The sequence below is a fragment of the Amblyraja radiata genome, unplaced genomic scaffold (genome assembly GCF_010909765.2).
Source record: "Amblyraja radiata isolate CabotCenter1 unplaced genomic scaffold, sAmbRad1.1.pri scaffold_5_ctg1, whole genome shotgun sequence".
Taxonomy (NCBI): Eukaryota; Metazoa; Chordata; class Chondrichthyes; order Rajiformes; family Rajidae; genus Amblyraja; species Amblyraja radiata.
This window is the reverse complement of record NW_022630641.1, coordinates 15,164-35,584: the sequence shown is the minus strand read 5'-3', so window position 1 is coordinate 35,584 and position 20,421 is coordinate 15,164. Positions and strand designations below refer to the sequence as shown.

Below are 20,421 nucleotides of genomic sequence, written 5' to 3'. Positions count from 1 at the left end.
TGGCCAATTAGTTTAACTTCAGTTAAGGCTAAATCATTGAAATCCTTTACATAGGATGGTATTAATCTTGAATTGGAAATGCAAAGATGAAGAAAGATAGTCAGCACAGCTTTACTAAAAGAGGTTTGTGCCTGATTAACGCTTGAATTCTTTCGGCATTTCACAAAGAGGACCAATGAGCACACTACATTTGATATTTGATATTTTTGATATATTTGATATTTGCCAGTCAAAAAAGTAAAGAGTTAGTTAGAGTTTATTTTATTGTCACGTGTACCGAGGTACAGCGAAACATTTTTGGTTGCGTGCTATCCAGTCAGCAGCAAGACAATTCACGATTACAATCGAGCCATTTACAGTGTGCAGATACACAATGAGGGAATCTGAGAGGTGTTTAGAAAGATCATAGTTAAAGTAAGAAATGTTGCTGTAAGAATAGAGATTTAAAAGTGTGGAACGATTGTAATATGTAATAGTAGATCTGCTTCTGTGGCTAGCATGCAAATAGTCGCCTGGGTTGGGCACCATCTTGGAAGCACCTGTGGAATCCAAGAAGTAGTTGTGAAACGGTTCCAAAGTTGGTTCATTGGCAGGAGGCAACGGGTAATGTCGATGGGTCTTTTATGATTGTAAGAATATTACAGGTGGAGTATCACGGAGCTCAGTACTTCATGGAACATAGAACAGTACTTAATATGAGCTGGGCTTTTGGCCCAAATGTCCGTGTTGACCATGGTGCCAAGTTAAACTAATCTTCTCTTCTTGCACTTGATCCATATCCTTCCATAGTGTGCCTATCCAAAAGTTTCTTAAATGCCACCATCATACCTGCCTCCATCACCGCCGCTGGCAGCGGGCACCAGGCACCTGCCTTTTCTGGATAAAAAAGCTAGCCCTTTACATCTTTTTTAAACATGGCCACTCTCACTTTACATTCATGTCCTCTATTCTTTGTTTCCCTGCGAAAAAGGTTTTGACTGTCTACCCAATCTATACCTCTCATCATTGTGTGTAGTTCTATCACTACTCTCAACCTCTAATACTCCAGAGAAAGCAATCCAAGTTTATCCAACCTCTCCTAATAGATAAAACCCTCTACTTCAGATAGCATCTGATAAACATCTTCTGCAAAGCCGTCTCCAAAGGCTCCATATAATTTCTGTAATGGAGCGACCAGAACTGCACACAATACTCCAAATACGATCTAACCATAGTCCTATAAATCTGTATCGTGATATTCTAACATATTCAATATCCTGACTGATGAAGGCAAGTATATTGTTAATTTTACTTCGGAGTCACGTGAGTGATTCCGTGAAGAACCCGCTCAGCATGCATGCGCGGCATTACGTCCAGCAGAGCAACAGCGGGTCTGAGCAAGGCTGCGGATGGGCATGAACCCGAGCGAGGCCCACCTCCCCCCCTCTCCTCCCCCTTTCCTCCTCCTCCTCTCCCCCCTCTGCTCCCCCTCTCCTCTCCCCCTCCCCCTTCTCCTCCCCCTCCCCCCCATCTCCTCCCCCCTCTGCACCCCCTCTTACCTCCTCCCTCCAACCCCACTTCCTCAAACCCACCTTCCTCCACCCCCCCCTCTCCCTCCCTCTCTCTCTTTCTCTGCCCTGGGGAAGGTGTAGAGAGAGAGAGAAGGAAGGGGAGTGGGTAGCGGCAGCACCTACCCAGGTCGTAGAGCACCAGCCTCCCCACCAGGTGCTGGGCCCGAGCGAGGCTGCGCCGGGCGTGGACCCGAATGAGGCAGGAGCGATGTGAGGATGGTTATAAGCAGCAGAGGGCTGGCCAATCGTGGCTTCTGCTAGGTGAAGCCCATCCACCCGTGTGACAGATGATCAGGTGGGGGAGATGCCCAGAGATCACTAGGTGGGATCGGGATCACCAGCGAGGAAAAGGCGTCACGATTCCCCGAGTACCTGCCTCTCTCAGAGGGAGTAATGGCCGCCACGCCACCATCCCATCGCTCTTCCCCGCACCCTTACCCGCGCCCGCGCGGCGATAACGGCCACCGCCGCCATGTTCTAGAACTTCAAGGAGCCCAGCGGAGCGTGCAGCATGACCTGAGCAGCATTTTAAAAACGCTAAGTGACAAATTTAAAGAAGTGAAAGTTAAGAAGCCAAGCAGTACAGAAAACATAACAGGGGTGACGTCACTCGCAGCACGAGCAGAGGCAGGCAGTCAGATCCATTGTGACGTCTTCAGCAAGACCATGTCGTTTATTTTCTAAGTTATTTGAGATTTGTGAATATTTTCATAAATAACTCAAGAAATAATACATGAAATTTTCAGATAAGGCAATTTTTGATTTCACAGGATAAATCTCTACCGGAAATGTAAAAAATTTCCCGTTAACGCATCATTTTTGGAGAAGATGTGATCGCACACAAACAAATAAACACACACACACACACACACACACACACACACACACACACACACATCCAATATCAGAGTTTTATAGTTATAACTAGACCAAGTGCAGACCCGTTGGGTCTGTTCCCCCAATGTGCGGTTGTGGGGGGGGGGGGGGGAGGCGGCATGCAGCCTCACACACACTAACTATCCCCCCCCACACTCACGCTAATTACCCCCCTTAATATATTAATATTATTAATTTGCTCCTTTTACCCCATAACCACCCTATCTACTGACGCACAGCCCCCAACTTGCAGTCACATCTAGAGAGGGGGATGGGGGGTAGAGAGTGAGGCAGAGAGTGAAGGGGCAGAGACAGAGACACAGAGAGAGGGGCAAGAGGGAGAGTGGGGTGGAGAGGAGGATAAGAGGGAGGGTGGGTGAGGGGGGAAAGGTGGGGGAGGAGGGGAGGAGAGAGAGAGGGTGAGAGTGAGGGGGAGAGAGAGGGGGTGCTGAGAGGGGGTGAGGGGAGGAGGTGGGAGAGGGAGGGGGAGGTAGGGGGAGGGAGGGGGGGGAGCAAGGGGGAGGAGGGGAGGAGGAGGAGGGGGGGAGAGGGGGGAGAGAGGGGGGAGAGGAGGGAGAGGGGGAGAGGATGGGGGGAGAGAGAGGAGGAGGGGAGGGAGGGAAAGGGGGGGAGAAAGGAGAGGGGGGGAGAGGAGATGGGGGGAGAGGAGGGGGGGGAGGAGAGGAGAGGGGGGGGGAGAGGAGAGGGGGGAGGAGAGGAGAGGGGGGGAGGAGAGGGGGAGAGGAGAGGGGGGAGAGGAGGGGGGGAGAGAGAGGAGGAGAGGGAGGGGGGAGAGGAGGGGGGAGGGAGAGGGAGGGAGAGGAGAGGGCGAGATAGAGAGAAAGGGAGGGGGGAGGAGAGAGGGTGGAGAGAAAGGGGGGCAGGAGAGACCTAAAAAACATTTTAGAACCAATAGACACATTCTGCAAGTGTTTTAGAACCACTAAGGACACTTAGATTTGAGTAGACATGTGTTCAGTGTTATTCACAGCTCAGAGAAACGTGACCCTCTGCCTTCCTCCAGCTTGCAGACACTGATTGAGGCACACCACTTCCTGGTTTTATAGTCCCTCCCCCCTGCCGCCAGCAGGGGCAGCAGAGAGAATGGGGAATTTTGTAACATCATTAATATCTCTGTCATTTTTCATCGACGGGAAAAATCCTCGGAACACATCCGGCGGAGGGGGGCTCTGAGCAAGGTGGCCAAAAATGACGGCCGTAGGTGGCGGCGTTCTCTCGGAAATCGCAGCACAGATGGCCAAAACCGGTCAAGAACAGACTTTTAGTAATATAGATAGAAGAAGATAGATAAGGATTGATGGACCAAACCCAGGCAGGTGGGACAAGCATTGATGGGACATGTTAGCTGGTGTGGACAAGTTGGTTCTAAGGTTTCCACACTGTAAGATTAGGCTCCATAACGTGCTACAGGGGAGAGTGGTTGAGGCAGATAAAATAGTTGCATTTAAGAGACTTTTGGATAAGCATATAGATATGCAGGAGTATGCAGAGAATGGATGGGTGTGGGTTATGTGCAGGCAGATCTGATTTGGTCTAGATATCATGTTTGGCATAGACATAATGGGTTGAAGAGCCTGTTCCTGTGCTGTGCTGTTTTATAGATAGACACAAAATGCTGGAGTAACTCAGCAGGACAGACAGCTCGATAGAAGGAATGGGTGATGTTTCGGGTTGAGACCCTTCTTCAGATTAAGAGTCAGGGTAGAAGGAGACATAGATAAGGAAATGTAAGGTGTAAAAATGTGATTAGATCATTGTTAGCTGGGAGAAGGTGACAACAAAGCAAACAGAGTTAAAATGTAATCGGGGACAATCAGACTGGTCAGAGAACTGGGAAGATGGGAGGGATGGAGAGAGAGGGAAAGCAAAGGTTACTTGAAGTTAGTCAAGTCAATAATCATGCCAGTGGGGTGTAAGCTGCCCAAACGAAATATGAAGTGCTCTTCCTCCAATTTGCGCTGGGCCTCACTCTGACAATGCTGGAAGCTCAGGCCAGAAAGGTCAGTGTGGTAATGGGAGGGGGAGTTAAATGTTCTGTGTTCTATGACACAAATCAGAATGTGGACAAAAAAATACAGTTTGAGTGGTGTGCACTTAAAATAGCATGGTTTCCATAGAAATAGGGTTAGCAAAACTGGATTGTTTTGTGAGTAAATGGAACTGTTGCTTTTCAGACCTATGGTATTAATACTCACACTGCAAATGTGTTTTGCACGTTGCACCTCTGCTGACATAATTTTAGAGGGATTTGTTTGCCAGGAAAAATGCGTTGGGAGAAATGACCAATCCGCAGAGAAAAAACAGAAACAATTTTCTCACAATGTGCACAAAATTGTATGGCGTAATAACACACATTTCAGAGATGTCTGAACCGACTTTTAGCCCCAAGTGTGTTAGTTGTTAGGAGGAAGAAAGAAAGTTATGGACTTGTAGAATAGTTAATAACAAGCAATGTGGCAGCAGTAGACACCGTGAAAAGCACTTTGAGAGTTCCCATAAACCTAGATTTCACACTAAATTTACACTGGAATAGATCTTTTAAATGGACCAATGTAATGTAAAACCTTCCAAGGATCTACTTATTTAGAAAGGTGATTTAAATCAGTGTTTTAAAGTTTTAACGTATTGGTCATACTAAAAAGGTACAGAAATCTGAAGAAGGGTCCCGAACCAAAAAGTCACCTATCCACCTTCTCCAGAGATGCTGCCTGACCTGCTGAGTTACTCTAACTCATCACATCTTTCTTTTGTAAACCAGCACCTGCAATTCCTTGTTTCTGCAGAAGAGAAATACCATATGTCCTAGGAGTACAGATGAAAGCATCTCAACCTATTTATAAATTTCACAGGGTAGGAGGAGGAGAAGCAGCCTAACAGATGTCATGAAATGGTGGAGTAGGTGACGTGATGGATATCCAATGTGCAACCATATATTTAAAAGCAAATAATGACACAGCCCCAAAAAACAACCAACTTGTTCAATCTCTGCTGTTGAAGTGATGATCTTTTAGTTTAGTTTAATTTAGTTTAGAGATACAGCGCGGAAACAAGCCATTGGGTCTACCGAGTCCGTGCCGACCAGCGATCCCCGCACACTAACATTATCCTACACACACCTACGGACAAATTACAATCCCGGAGAAAACCCACGCAGGTCACAGGGCGAACATACAAACAATTCAGACAAGCACCCATAGTCAGGGTCCCTGGCACTGTAAGGTAGCAACTTCACTGTACTGCACCACTGTGCTGCCCCAATTTCTTATTGGGAAAACTTATGAAAGTAGGCATCAAAAGCAGCAATGGACCATGTAGTTGCTTGAGTCTGTCGCACTAATCACAAAGGTCATGTCTAATCAAATGTTTCTAGATGACCTCCTATTTTCTTTGACTTCCTTAGTTTTCAATTTTCACACCCTGAATTTAGTTCTTGACAGAGGATGAAGTCTCCATCAGGATCCATGATTTCAAATGTTAATCGCTGCTAGCAAGAAGTAAGGAGCAAGGTAAACCACAGAAGCTGGAAGCGCCCAAGGACATCAATGTTAGATAGAGTAGGTGATTATACTGTATGGCAGAGAGGTGGAATTTGGTAATGGAGAGAATTGTGGGACTTAAAGTACAGCTCAGGATTGTGTTTCAAGCATTCTGATTCAGCCAATAACCTTGTACCTGGCCCCAAATTCACATTTAAATGAAGTATAGGTGGTTCTGTTTTAATGTGATAGTTGTATTCTGAAAGCTCACGTTATTAAAAATATATTTTAATAGCAGTAAGTTTATTTTTATTACCGGAAGCTAATAAAATCAAATGGTTGTGTATTTTGGTTTAATAAGTTATCATCGCATAGGTGTGAGGGACAGATTTAAATGGTGGGTGCCAGAGGATGAGCTGCCAGAGGAGCTTGTTAAGGCAGGTACAGTAACAACATTGAAAAGACATTTAGACAGGAACATGGGTAGGAAAGGTCGAGAGAGATATGGGCTAAACATGAGGAAATGGGATGGGCTTAGATGGGCATCTTGGTTGCAATGGACGTTGGGCCAAAGGGCCTGTCTCTGTGCTGTATAATGCTTTGAGTCAATTACTCTAAGCGTCAATAGACGCGACTGCTTGTTAGTTTCAATGGCCACCTGCAGTGATGGAGTCATAGACTCATACAGTGTGGAAACGGGCCCTACAGCCGAACTTGCCCACACCGGCCAACATGTCCCAGCTATGTTAGACCCATCTGCCCGCGTTTAGCCCATATCCCTCCAAACTTGTCCTATCAACGTACATGTCTAACTGCTTCTTAAATGCCACAATTACCTCAACTTATACTGACAACTGTGTTCTTAAGAGGCAATGGTGAATGATTACTGTGCCACGGTTACATGGAAACAGTTTTTTTTAAATCCTAGACTGATATATTTATCAAGACAACTGTTTTCTGTTTGTCAGACAATAGCCAATAGACAATAAACAATAGGTGCAGGAGTAGGCCATTCGGCCCTTCAAGCCAGCACCACCATTCAATGTGATCATGGCTGATCATCCACAATCAGTACCCCGTTCCTGACTTCTCCCCATATCCCCTGACTCCGCTATCTTCAAGAGCTCCATCTAGCTCTCTCTTGAAAGTTTCCAGACTACCGGCCTCCACCGCCCTCTGAGACAGAGAATTCCACACTCACAACTCTCTGTTTGAAAAAGTGTTTCCTCATCTCCGTTCTAAATGGCTTACCCCTTATTCTTAAATGACCCCTTATTCTTCAGCTTCTAAAGTAACTTTTAAGTGGTTCTCTTCTACCCAATTGAAATTGCATTATAAACAATTCATCCCGGTTAATACAAATAATATTCCCTAATTCATAATAGTGTTATATCTAATTCACGGTATGGAAAAACACATTATAAAAGACTACCTTGTGCCTCCCCACATAAGGCAGGCAAACTCATCATCTTCTGTTTCCACCCACCACCATGAAAATCATGCATGATGCAAATATCAAAATTCTCTTTAATTTCTGCTCTTAACTGCTTAATTTACATAGCAACAGCAGCCCCCTAATGGTACAAGGTATAGGACTAACAGTGAAGACAGACACAAAATGCCGGAGTAACTCAGCAGGGCATGCAGCATCTCTTGAGTAATTCTTTCTCCAGAGATGCTGCCTGACCCGCTGAGTTACTCCAGCATTTTGTGTCTATCTTCGGTCTAAACCAGCATCTGCTGTTCCTTCCTACACACAGGTCTAAATATTGTTAGCTTGAAAGTAAAAATGGTCCTAGCCCACGACACTATGTGAACTGGAACCATCCAGGCACTGCGGAGATCTGCCATCTTACACAGTTGACTGCTCAGTGAAGAGCCATTAACAAAACCTGTTCACTTGCTGCTCTGATTTTTCTGTTGCCAATACACATATTAGTCACTGAATAAAATTTAAGGTTTTTTGCATTGGAAGATTATTCAGTTTTCTCGGCGTTCCTCTGAATTATAACACTCATACTTTCCAAATTCCATGAAACATGCAACTGATGAATGGAGAGAAAAAAAGGATACTTGGTAAAATGCAGAATTTTAAAGCAATTGTACCATAAGTTCATAAATTCTAGGAGCAGATAAGGCCAGTCGGCCCATCAAGTCTACTCTGCCATTGCTGATCTACAGTACCTTTCCCTCTTTCATGGCTGATCTAACTTTTCCTGTCAACCCTATTTCCCTGCCTTATCCCCATAACCTCAGACACCTTTACTAATCAAGAACCTATCAATCTCTGCCTTAATCACAAATCTTTCAATCTTTGTCTTTTTTTTCCACATTTAATTAGAATTTAATTTCAAGTTTTAATGTACCTGTTGGGTGCTGTGTCTGTTGGCAGACCATTTCCATCCGGGGATGAATAAAGTTCTATCGTATCGTATTGTATCGTATCATAAGAATATATATTGACATCCCCTCCACAGCCGTCTCTGGCAATGAATCTGATACAGAGCCCTAGTGAGCAGTGCCGGAAATCCCGCAGGCGCCAGGTGTCTCCTCTGTGTTTTGAGAGGTGGGGGACGATCCCCCACCTCTCAAAACGAGAGATGTCGGTCAGCAGGCAATTGGGGCGGGACATGATGTTTCAGCACGATGATTGGAGGAGGGAGGTGTCGGTCAGAGTCGGATGTAGGGAGGTGGGACTGAGGGAAATGTGCCCAGGTCATAGGGTCACAACGGCTGCCCTTTGCCTCATCCACAGCCAGGATCGATCCAGGCCGGCTATCCGGTGCAGCAATCGCTGCCGAACCGCCACTGGACTATCCCCGTCCCCACCCGAGTGCCCCCCACGCCTGGGGGTGGCCAGAGACGTCGGGAGTCAGACGGGCGCGGTGCCCCCAGGCACACAGAAAGCACAGATAAGCAGCGCTAAACCCAGCTCAACTCTGCCTCTCCCGCCAGGTTGACCTACAGCCCTGCTTGGACTTAAGGGAAATATGGCCCAGGCTTACAGCCAGTGCAGAGAAGCCCACGGCTCCGGACTAGTATTCCGTCAGTCTAGGCAGGGCTGTAGGTTAACCCGGTGAAACAAGCAGAGTTGAGCTGCATTTAGCGCTGGATTGGGCTGTAATTACCGTTCACAGGGCCCACGGCAGAAGCCTTCGAAGCTTCGCGTGTGTGTGTGAGTGTGCGCATGCGAGCGCAGCCGCCAAAACATTGTGTCCCCCGGTCCCCTCCATATTTTGATAGCGATTTCCATCACTGCTAATGAGACCACACCTGGAGTATTGTGTGCAGTTTTGGTACCCTAATTTGAGGAAGGACATTCTTGTTATTGAGGGAGTGCAGCATAGGTTTACAAGGTTAATTCCCGGGATGGCGGGAATGTCATATGTTGAGAGACTGGAGCAACTGGGCTTGTAAACTCTGGAGTTCAGAAGGATGAGAGGGAATCTCATTGAAACATATAAGATTGTCAAGGGCTTGGACACGCTAGAGGCAGGAAACATGTTCCAGATTTTGGGGGAGTCCAGAACCAGGGGCCACAGTTTAAGAATAAGGAGTAAGCCATTTAGAACGGAGGCAAGGAATCACTTTTTCTCACAGAGAGTTGTGAGTCTGTGGAATTCTCTGCCTCAGAGGGCGGTAGAGGCAGGTTCTCTGGATGCTTTCAAGAGAGAGCTAGATGGGGCTCTTAAAAATAGCAGAGTCAGGGGATATGGGGAGAAGGCAGGAACGGGGTACTGATTGGGGATGATCAGCCATGATCAGATTGAATGGCGGTGCTGGCTCGAAGGGCTGAATGGCCTATTCCTGCACCTATTGTCTATTGAATTCCACAGATTCACCACCCTCTGACTAAAGAAATTCCTTCTCCTCTCCTTTCTAAAGGTGCGTCCTTTTATTCTATGGCTATGGCCACTTAATCTAAACTCGCCCACTAGTGGAAACATCCTCTCCATATTCACACCATCCAGGCCTTTCACTATTCGGTAAATTTCAATGAGGTGGCCCCTCATCCAATTGAAATGATCCCTCCTCTGCAAGAAGGTGGATCTTTGAGTTATTTTTCTATTTGTTTACTGTGTCACATTTCTAAACTGAATTTACAGTCATTTTACTTATTCAAGAGAGATGCCAGGAAATAACTCATCTTTTATTATGAAAGAAAACCTTTTCTTTCCATTTCATTCTGCAATCCTGCGTGGAACTGACAGCTACACGAGAACAGAGCCTCATACTGTCAGATTTTGACATGAAGCTTTGGAGAGGAAAAAAATCTACTTTAAGTGGAACAGCTGCAGAGGTGAGGTGAACGGGATAGGTCACAGTGAGTTGTGATTAGTCTCAGTCGGGGAAATTGAGTCACAACCTGAGGGTTTATTTTCTGTTCTTTGCCGAGGAATGTTTGTGCAACAGGACATATTCAGGCCTACCTGTTCCTATACTGTTAAACTAACTCTCATTACTGGCATGCGGCACGGTGGCCTAGCGGTAGAGCTACTGCCTTACAGCGCCAGGGACTATGGTTCGATCCTGACCACGGGTGCTGTCTGTTCGGAGTTTGTAAGTTCTCCCCGTGACCCGCGTGGATTTTCTCCGAGATCTTCAGTTTCCTCCCACACTCCAAAGACGGACAGGTTTGTCAGTTGTGTAAGAAAGAATTTCAGATGCTGGTTTAAATTGAAGATAACCATATAACCTTATAACAATTACAGCACGGAAACAGGCCATCTCGACCCTACTAGTCCGTGCCGAACACGTATTCTCCCCTAGTCCAATTCCACGTCGACCAGCAATCCCCTCAAATTAACACTATCCTACACACACTAGGGACCCTAACCCTTAACTAGTAGGCCGGAACAACCTACAAACCTGAAAATAGACACAAAATGCTGGAGTAACTCAGGAGGACAGGCGGCATCTCTGGAGAGAAGGAATGGGTGACGTTTCGGGTCGAGACTGAAGTCTGAAGATGGGTCTCGATCCGAAACGTCACCCTCCAGTTACTCCAACATGTTGTGTCTATTTTCAGGTTTGTAGGCTGTTCCGGCCTACTAGTTAAGGGTTAGGGTCCCTAGTGTGTGTAGGATAGTGTTAATTTGCGGGGATTGCTGGTCGATGTGGAATTGGTGGAACAAAGGGCCTGTTTCCACACTGTATCTCTGAACTAAACTAAACTATATCTCACCATCCTTACATATATAAAAAATGTTTCTATCCTCACCATCTCGCAGCTCTGACCTATGTGCTAAACTCCTGATTTAAGTATCTATACTACCTGGACTTACCACTAGTATTTTGAAGAGAGCGGCATGGTGGAGCCGCGGTAAAATTGCTGCCTCACAGCGCTCAAGGCTCAGGTTTGATCCTGGCCACGGGTGCTGTCTCTACAGAGTTCGTACATTCTCCCCGTGACCACGTGGGTTTTCCCCGGGTGCTCTGGTTACCTCCCACACTCCAAAGATGTACAGGTTTATAGGTTAATTGGCTTTGGTAAAGATTGTAATTTGGCCCTAGTGTGTAGGATAGTGCTAATGTGTACGGGGCTTGCTGGTCAGCGCGGACTCGGTGGGTCGAAGGTTTTTGGCCATCTCAGGGCGTGGACTGCTCAGGGGATGGAGATACATTACTGAAACATGGCTGAGAGAAGTGCAGGACTGGCAGATCGATGTTCCAGTGCACAGATGCTAAATGGATGGTAGAGATGCAGCTAAGAGATGAGAGAGGTGGGTTGCCTTGTTGGTCAGGGAGGAAGGATATAACTATTGGGACCATGTTCCTATTAGCGCGAATGGTAAGGCTGGCAATTTAGCAGAACTCTGGTTAATGAGAGATGTTGAGGGCAGGTAAGAGAAGGAGGCATGTGTCAGCTACAAGTAGTCGGGATCAAGCAAATTTCTCCACGAGTATAAGAAGCATAGGAGATAATAGCCAATAGCCAATAGCCAATTAACCTTCAAACCTGTACATCTCTGGAGTGTGGGAGGATACTGAAGATCTCATAGAAAATGGTGGTCATGGGGAGTACATACAAACACCTTACAGACAGCACCCATAGTCAGGATTGAACCCGGGTTACCGGTGCTGTAAGGCAGCAACTCTCCCGCTGCACCACCATGCTACCCATACATATTGTATATATTTCACTGAGATCTCTTCTCATCCTTCACTACTCCAGCAAATACATGCTAGGTTGACCCAATCTCTCATCATACAATAGCCCAGGAATCAATCAAGTGAAGCTAGAAACAAAAAGCTGGAGTAACTCAGCGGGACAAGCAACATCTCTGGAGAGAAAGAATGGGTGACGTTTTGGATTGAGACCCTTCTTCAGACTGGAGAATTGGGATAATAGAGAATTGGGAGGACGAAGGGAAGACACAAAATGACCTTCTTTTTGCAGAACCACAAGAGACAGGGTTGATATTAAATAAATATTTGTTATTAGAGGAAAAGATCATGGAAGCTGAGGAATTAAGGCATTTGAGAGGCAATGAATGACTGAAAAAGGAGGTATTGGTGGTGAAAGTGAATTCTGGGACCTGGCACGAAGCTCGTAGAGAAATTGTGGATGCTCTCGAAGAGATATTTGCAACATCTTTGGCCACGGGTGAATTTCCAGAAGTCTGAATCGTGGCAAGTGTACCGTTATTTAAGAAGGACAGCAAGGACAGGCCAAGGAACTACAAGCCAGTGAGCCTGGCATCAGCGGTAGGAAAGTTGTTGGAGGGGATACCAAGGGACTGGATATTCCAGCATTTGGTTGGGTGTTCTCATCAGGGACTGCCAGCATGGCTTTGTAGATGGGAAATTGTGCTTCAATAATCTGACAGAAATATTTGAAGAGGCCATCGTAAGGATTGATGAGGTAGAGCAGTGGACATGGTCAATATAGCAAGGCCTTTGATCAGAGCTTGCACTGTAGGCTAGTTTGGAAAGTTAGATGTGTAGGAAAGAACTCAAGGTGGTGGTTTAAATCGAAGATAGACACAAAATGCTGGAGTAACTCAGCAGGACAGGCAGCATCTCTGGATAGAAGGAATGGGTGATGTTTTGGGTCACAACCTTACTTCAGGCTGAAAAATCAGATCATATGCAATCCAAGACAATGGACAATAGACAATAGACAATAGACAATAGGTGCAGGAGTAGGCCATTCGGCCCTTTGAGCCAGCACCGCCATTCAATGTGATCATGGCTGTTCATCCACAATCAGTACCCAGTTCCTGCCTTCTCCCATACCTTTAAGAACCCTATCTAGCTCTCTGTTGAAAGTATCCAGAGAATTGGCCTCCACCGCCCTCTGAGGCAGATAATTCCACAGAATCACAACTCTCTGTGTGAAAAAGTGTTTCCTCATCTCCGTTCTAAATGGCTTACCCCTTATTCTTAAACTGTGGCCCCTGGTTCTGGACTCCCCGAACATCAGGAACATGTTTTTGCCTCTAGCGTGTCCAAACCCTTAATAATCTTATATGTTTCAGTAAGATATCCTCTCATCCTTCTAAATTCCAGGGTATACAAGCCCAGCCGCTCCATTCTCTCAGCAAATAACAGTCCTGCCATCCCGGGAATTAACCTTGTAAACCTACGCTGCACTCCCTCAATTGCAAGAATGTCCTTCCTCAAATTAGGGGAACAAAACTGCACACAATACTCCAGGTGTTGTACAGGGGAACAACTGCAGAAGGACCTCTTTATTCCTGTACTCAACTCCTCTTGTTATGAAGGCCAGCATCCCATTCGCTTTCTTCACTAGCTGCTGTATCTGCATGCTTACTTTCATTGACTGATGTACAAGGACCCCCAGATCCAGTTGTACTTCCCCCCTTCCCAACTTGACACCATTTAGATAATACTCTGTTGTCTTGTTTTTGCTACCAAAGTGGATAGCCTCACATTTATCCACATTAAACTGCATCTGCCATGCTTCTGCCCACTCACCCAACCTGCCCAAGTCACCCTGCATTCTCATAGCATCCTCCACACAGTTCACACTGCCACCCAGCTTTGTGGTGCAAAGACGCTTGCAGATTGGATCAAAATTGTCTTGGCACAAGGAATCAAAAGTAGTTGTGGAGTTGTTTTTCTGATTGGAGGTGTGTGACCAGTGGTGTACCGCAGGGATCAGTGGTGGGTCCATTCGCTTGTTATCTTCATTGACTGCGTATTAAATAAGGCATTTAGCATGCTTGCCTTCATTGGGAAGGATATTATGTACAAATGTTGGCATATCATGATATCATGATACAGCTGTACAAGTCGTCGGTGAGACCATATTTGCCAACAGTTCTGGTCACTCTTCAGAGTGAAGGATATCGATAAGTTGTTAAGTGTGCGGAAAGGTTCACCAACACGTTACCTGAACTTTCAGGCTTGAGTTATCGGGAGAGGCTGGTTGGACTGGGAGGTGTTTTCCATTTGGAGGCAATGGGATCAGAAATCCATCTTGAACAGCTTGGACAAATGGGCCAAAGGGCCTATTTCCATGCTATATTTCCATAGGGTTGAGTCTATCTTGGTTGGCATAGACAAAATGGACCTAAGTGCCTGTCTCTGTGCTATATAACTATGACTTTATGACTATGCCTTTATGGTCTATATAACTATTACTTTATGGTCCTCATGACTTATTCCTGCTCAATGTATCCCATTCTGTTTGCTCTATTTTGGGCACCATATCTGAGGAAGGATGTGCTGGCACTGGAGAAGGTTCAGAGGACGTTTACAAGAATGATCCCAGGAATTAGTAGGTTAACCTATGATGAGCGTTTGTCGGCAATGAGCCTGTATTCGCTGGAGTTTAGAAGAATGAGGGGGGACCTCATTGAAACATACAGAATAGTGAAAGGCATGGATAGAGTGAATGTGTAGAGGATGTTTCCACTAGTGGAAGAGTCTAGGACGAGAGATCATAACCTCAGAATTAAAGTACGTTCTTTTTGGAAGGAGATGAGAAGACATTTCTTTAGTCAGAAGGTGGTGAATCTATGGAATTCTTTGCCACAGAAGGCTGTGGAGACCGTCAGTGGTCGTATTTAAGGCAGAGATAGAAAGATTCTTGATTGATGCTGGTGTCAGAAGCTATGGGAAGAAGGCAAGAGAATGGGGTTAGGAGGGAGAGATAGATCAGCCATGATTGAATGGCAGAGCTGACTTGATGGGTCCAATGATCTAATTCTACTCTTATGACCTCATGACAATTATAATAGTTCAATAGAAAGTTCAATAGACCGAAAGGTCTGAATGACAAATAAAGGATTCAATTCAATTCAATTCAATTCAATATACGAATCCAAACCTACAGGCTGCTTAATTAGTGTCCACTCAATATTACCTCAATGTAATGTTTTGTCTAATTCTGTCACGGCAGATTAAATTAAAATTACCCTAAATTAAATACACAAAATCTCTTTCATACATAGGAATCAATAGCAATTTCAGTTCATTTCAGTTCAGTTTGGTTTATTGTCATATGTACCGAGGTGTAGTGAAAAGCATTTGTTGCATGCTATCCAGTCAGTGGAAAGGCAATATATCATAATCGAGCCACTCACAGTGAATAGATACATGATAAGGGAATAACGTTTAGTGCAAGGTAAAGCCAGTGAGGCCCGATCAAAGATAGTCCGATGAGTCAATAGCATTAACTGGAATGAACTTTGTGAATTCAACTGCTGCAGGCATCCCCAGATGGCCTTGTACATGACCCCTGGAAATTGAGCGAAAGTTTTAAATGCATTACCTGGTCAGCTACAGCTCGAGCCAGTTTATCCATTCTGGAGCCCGCTTCTGCAATCTTCTTTGCTGCATTGATAACGTCGGATGTATTTTTTAGCGGACCCTTGCCCCTACAAAATATTGGAAAACACAATAACGCAATAAGTGAATCTTCCAGTCAGAAAAAAATGGACTTGAAACCATCTTTAAAATGGATTTAGTGAGTGACTAAGATCTTTATGAATTCTGTAATTGCATGGACAGATTACGAATTCTATTCTATTGGGAACAATAAGCTAAGAAGCTTTGAGATGGATGGAGGAGGATTTTAGGTGACCCCTGTATTAAAACAAATCAATTGTAACAATTAGAACAGGAAACATTGGCAATACACAGTAGCAATTGAAAGGTCATTTTGCTCATTAGCATTTCTCCAGAAATGTAATAAGGCACTGAGGTTCGAGAATTGACCAAGGCGAGAATGGGTGAGAGTACTATAGATTAGTACTATACTAACGGCAAATCACCTGTGCAAATGACTCCATGATAAAGTCTCCATCTATATCAGTCATCATCCTTTCCTTTCTTAGGACTATGGCAGGCTACACTCATATTCAGATCATTTCTCCTACTCGCCTTCTCTTCAGAGATGTTGCCTGTCCCACTGAGTTGCACCAGCATTTTGTGTTTACCTGTAGATAATTTCCTCGATTCTCTACTCCCAATTCCTCCGTCTATGCCGCATCTGCGCCCAGGATGAGGTTTTCCATACTGGATCATCGGAGATGTCCTCAATCGTTAGGAAACGGGGGTTCCCCTCTTCCATTATAGATGAGGCTCTCACTATCGCGCAGCTCCACTCTTGCTCCCCATCCCCATCCCCACATTCGTAACAAGGACAGAGTTCCCCTTGTCCTCACCTTCCACCCCATCAGCCGTTGCATACAGCATATAATCCTCCAACACTTTTGCCACCTCCAACGGGATCCCACTACTGGCCACATAGTCCCATCTCCACCCCTTTCTGCTTTCCGCAGAAACCGTTCCCTCCGCAACTCCCTGGTCAACTCGTCCCTTACCACCCAAACAACCCCCTCCCCAGGTACTTTCCCCAGCAACCGCAGGAGATGCAACACCTGTCCCTTTACCTCCCCCCTCGACCACCCAAGGACCCCAACAGCCTTTTCAGGTGAGGCAGAGGTTCACTTGCACCTCCTCCAAACTCATCTACTGTATCCGCTGTTTCAGGTATCAACTTCTGTGCATCGGTCAGACCAAGCGCTGGCTCGGCGATCGTTTCGCTGAACACCTCCGCTCAGTCCGTCTTAACCTAGCTGATCTCCCTTTTGCTCCCCCTCCCATTCCCAATCTGACCTTTCTGTCCTGGGCCTCCTCCATTGTTAGAGTGAGGCCCAGCGCAAATTGGAGGAACAGCACCTCATATTTCGCTTGGGTAGCTTACACCCCAGCGGGATGAACATTGACTTCTCTAACTTCAAATAGCCCTTGCTTTCCCCCTCTCTCCATCCCCTCCCCCTTCCCAGTTTTCCCACCAGTCTTACTGTCTCCGACTACATTCTATCTCTGTCCCGCCCACTACCCTGAAATTCAGTCTGAAGAAGGGTCTCAACCCAAAACGTCACCCATTCCTTCTCTCCAGAGATACTGCCTGTCCCGCTGAGTTGCTCCAGCATTTTGTGTCTACGTTTAGACAATTTCCTATCTTTAGCGACACAGAAGCTATTTTCAATATCTTAAATCCTTGTAGCATGTTCAAGGGACATAAACAATTTTAGCCTTTGACAGCAGCACTCTAAATCAGATCTTTCATCTTGGGTAATATTTCAAGAACGTTTTATTGCAGCTGAATGGGATACATGCATGGTAGAGCAACGGTAGAGTTGCTGCCTTGCAGCGGCAGAGACCCAGTTCGATCCTAACTACGGGTGCTGCCTGTACGGAGTTTGTACGTTCTCCCTGTCACCTGCATGGGTTTTCTCCGGGATCTCCGGTTTCCTCCCACACTCCAAAGACGTACAGGTTTGTAGTCTCATTGGCTTAGTATCATTGAAAATGGTCCAATAGTATTTTTCGGAGAGTGTTGGTGCGCGGGGATCGCAGACTCGGTGGGCTGAACGGACTTTTTCCGCGCTGTATCTGTAAATTAAACTAATCTAAACTAAACATGCATGTGTGCTAACTATAATCAAATCTGCTCTTGATCTTTCCTATTTTTACTTTGTTTGTGCAATATGCCATCTTGCTCTCCTGAAATCACCAGGTTTGATTTGGGTTTTAGGGTGCCAAATAGAAATTTGATAGATTTTAAGCAGGCAGCAATGTGAATGTATAGCATGCGTCAGCAAAGAGTTCGACACCGTGGGAGCAATGATGATTTTGAAGGGAGGAAGTACACATCATAGAGGGTGTAAGATAACTGTAGGGGAAAGGCTTATCCAACTAGCCTGAGATCACAGGCCTCTTCCGGCAGTGCTGAGGTAAATGATTCAGGTTGGAGAGGGTCCAGAGGAGTTTTACGAAAGTGAGCCCAGTGATGATGGGTTAATATATGAGGAGCGTTTGATGATTTTGGGACTGTTGAGAAGAATGGTGGGGGTGGGGGGGGGGGGGGTGGGGTTCTCATTGAAACCTACTGAATAATGAAAGGCCTAGATAGAGTGGATGTGGAGAGGATGTGGGGGAGTCTAGGACCAGCGGGCACAGCCTCAGAATAAAAGAACATACCTTTACAATGGAAATAACAAGAGATTTCTTAAGCCAGAGGGTGGTCTGTGATTCTGTGAAATTCATTGCCACAAACGGTTATGGAGGCCAATTCATTGGGTGTTTTTAAAGTGAAGACTGATAGGTCCTAGCTTAGTAAGGTCACCAAAGGTTAGGAAAAGGCAGGAGAGTGAAGTCGAGCGGGAAAGGTAGATCAGCCATGATCGAATGGTGGAGCAGACTCGATGGGCCAAATGCCCTAATTCTGCTCCTTTTTCTTATGATCTTATGACCTCTGGATAGTGTTGTGGAGTAGAGGGATCTAGGAGTGCAGGTGCATGGTTCCTTGAAGGTCGTGTCGCAGGTAAGGTGGTCAAAAAGGCTTATGACACTTTGGCCTTCATCAGTCAGAGTATTGAGTATAAAAGTTGGGAGGTCATATTGCAGTTGTATAAGACGTTGGTGAGGCCACATCTAGAATATTGTGTTCAGTTCTGGGCACCATGATTTACGAGGATGTTGCCAGGACTTGAGGGTGTGAGCCATAGGGAGAGGTTAAATAGGCTGGCTCTCTATTCCATGGAGCACAGGAGGGTGAGGGGTGATCTTATAGAGGTGTACAAAATCATGAGAGGAATAGATTGCATAGATGCACAGTCTCTTGCCCAGAGTAGGGGAATCGAGGACCAGAGGACATAGGTTCAAGGTGAGGGGAAAAAGATTTAATTGGAATCCGAGGGGTAACTTTTTCACACAAAGGGTGGTGGGTGTATGGAACAAGCTGCCAGAGGAGGTAGTTGAGGCTTGGACTATCCCCTTGTTTAAGAAACAATCAGATTATACATGGATCGGACAGGTTTGGAGGGATATGGACCAAGTGCAGGCAAGTGGGACTAGTGTAGCCGATGTGGGCAAGTTGGGCCGAAGGGCATGTTTCCACACTGTATCACTCTAAAACTCTATGACTCTAAATAAGATGTGAAATAGCATTATGAAAGAAAAAATGGCAGTGTATTGTTCGAGTCCGAATTGTAATGCCTGCAGTTCCATTGCGGCCTTCAGGAGATAATTGGATAAAAATCTGGTGAGAAAGTACTTTCAAACCACCAGGGAAAAGGCTGGAGAATGGAAACGTGGTCAACAGCTGAAATGGACACGATGGGTCTAATTCCCTCCTTCCGAATTATGATTCTTTACCAAAACATTTTATGTTTTAAGCAGATATGCACATAGATGCTTCACTAAACTTTTAGTTTAGTTTAGCTTATAGATACAGCATGGAAACCGGCCTTTCGGCCCACTGACTCCATGCAGATCATCGATCACCCGTTCACACTAGTTCAATGGTATCCTCATCCACTCTCTACACATTAAGGGGATTTTCAGTAGACATTTAACCAACAAAATCGCCCAGCCTCGATCGTTTCGCCGAACTTCTCCGCTCGGTCCGCATTAACCAACCTGACCTCCCGGTGGCTCAGCACTTCAACTCTCCCTCCAATTCCATATCCGACCTCTCTGTCCTGGGTCTCCTCCATGGCCAGAGCGAGCAACACCGGAAATTGGAGGAACAGCACCTCATATTCCGCTTGGGGAGTCTGCATCCTGGGGGCATGAACATTGAATTCTCCCAATTTTGATAGCCCTTGCTGTCTTCTCCCCTTCCTATCTCTCCCTCAGCCCTTGGGCTCCTCCTCCTCCTTTTTCCTTTCTTCTCAGTCTGAAGAAGGGTTTTGGCCCGAAACGTTGCCTATTTCCTTCGCTCCATAGATGCTGCTGCACCCGCTGAGTTTCTCCAGCATTTTTGTGTACCTTTGATTTTCCAGCATCTCCAGTTCCTTCTTAAACACACTAGTTTTATGTTAGCACTCTTCCTCATCCAGTCTTTACACATTAGGGGAAAAATTGCATGTCTTTGGGATGGGGGAGTAAACCTACTGGCAGGGGTGGTGGTGGAGGCAGGTACGATAGTGGTGTTTAAGAGGCTTTTGGATAGACATCCTGAAGTGCAGGGAATACAGGGATGTGGACTGTGTACAGGCAGGTGAGATCAGTTT

The 20,421-nt window shown here is 45.8% G+C and overlaps 1 protein-coding gene across 1 annotated transcript in view; it reads right to left on the bottom strand.

Moving 5' to 3' along the window:
- Nucleotides 1–15,774, bottom strand: part of LOC116970170 (catenin alpha-2-like) — a 161,427-nt gene extending 145,653 nt beyond the window's left edge. The window contains exon 1 of the mRNA XM_033016875.1: nucleotides 15,666–15,774. Coding sequence (XP_032872766.1) covers nucleotides 15,666–15,698 — 33 coding nt within the window. The 5' untranslated portion in view covers nucleotides 15,699–15,774. The remainder of the gene's footprint in view (nucleotides 1–15,665) is intronic.
- Between the last annotated feature and the right edge of the window lie 4,647 nt (nucleotides 15,775–20,421).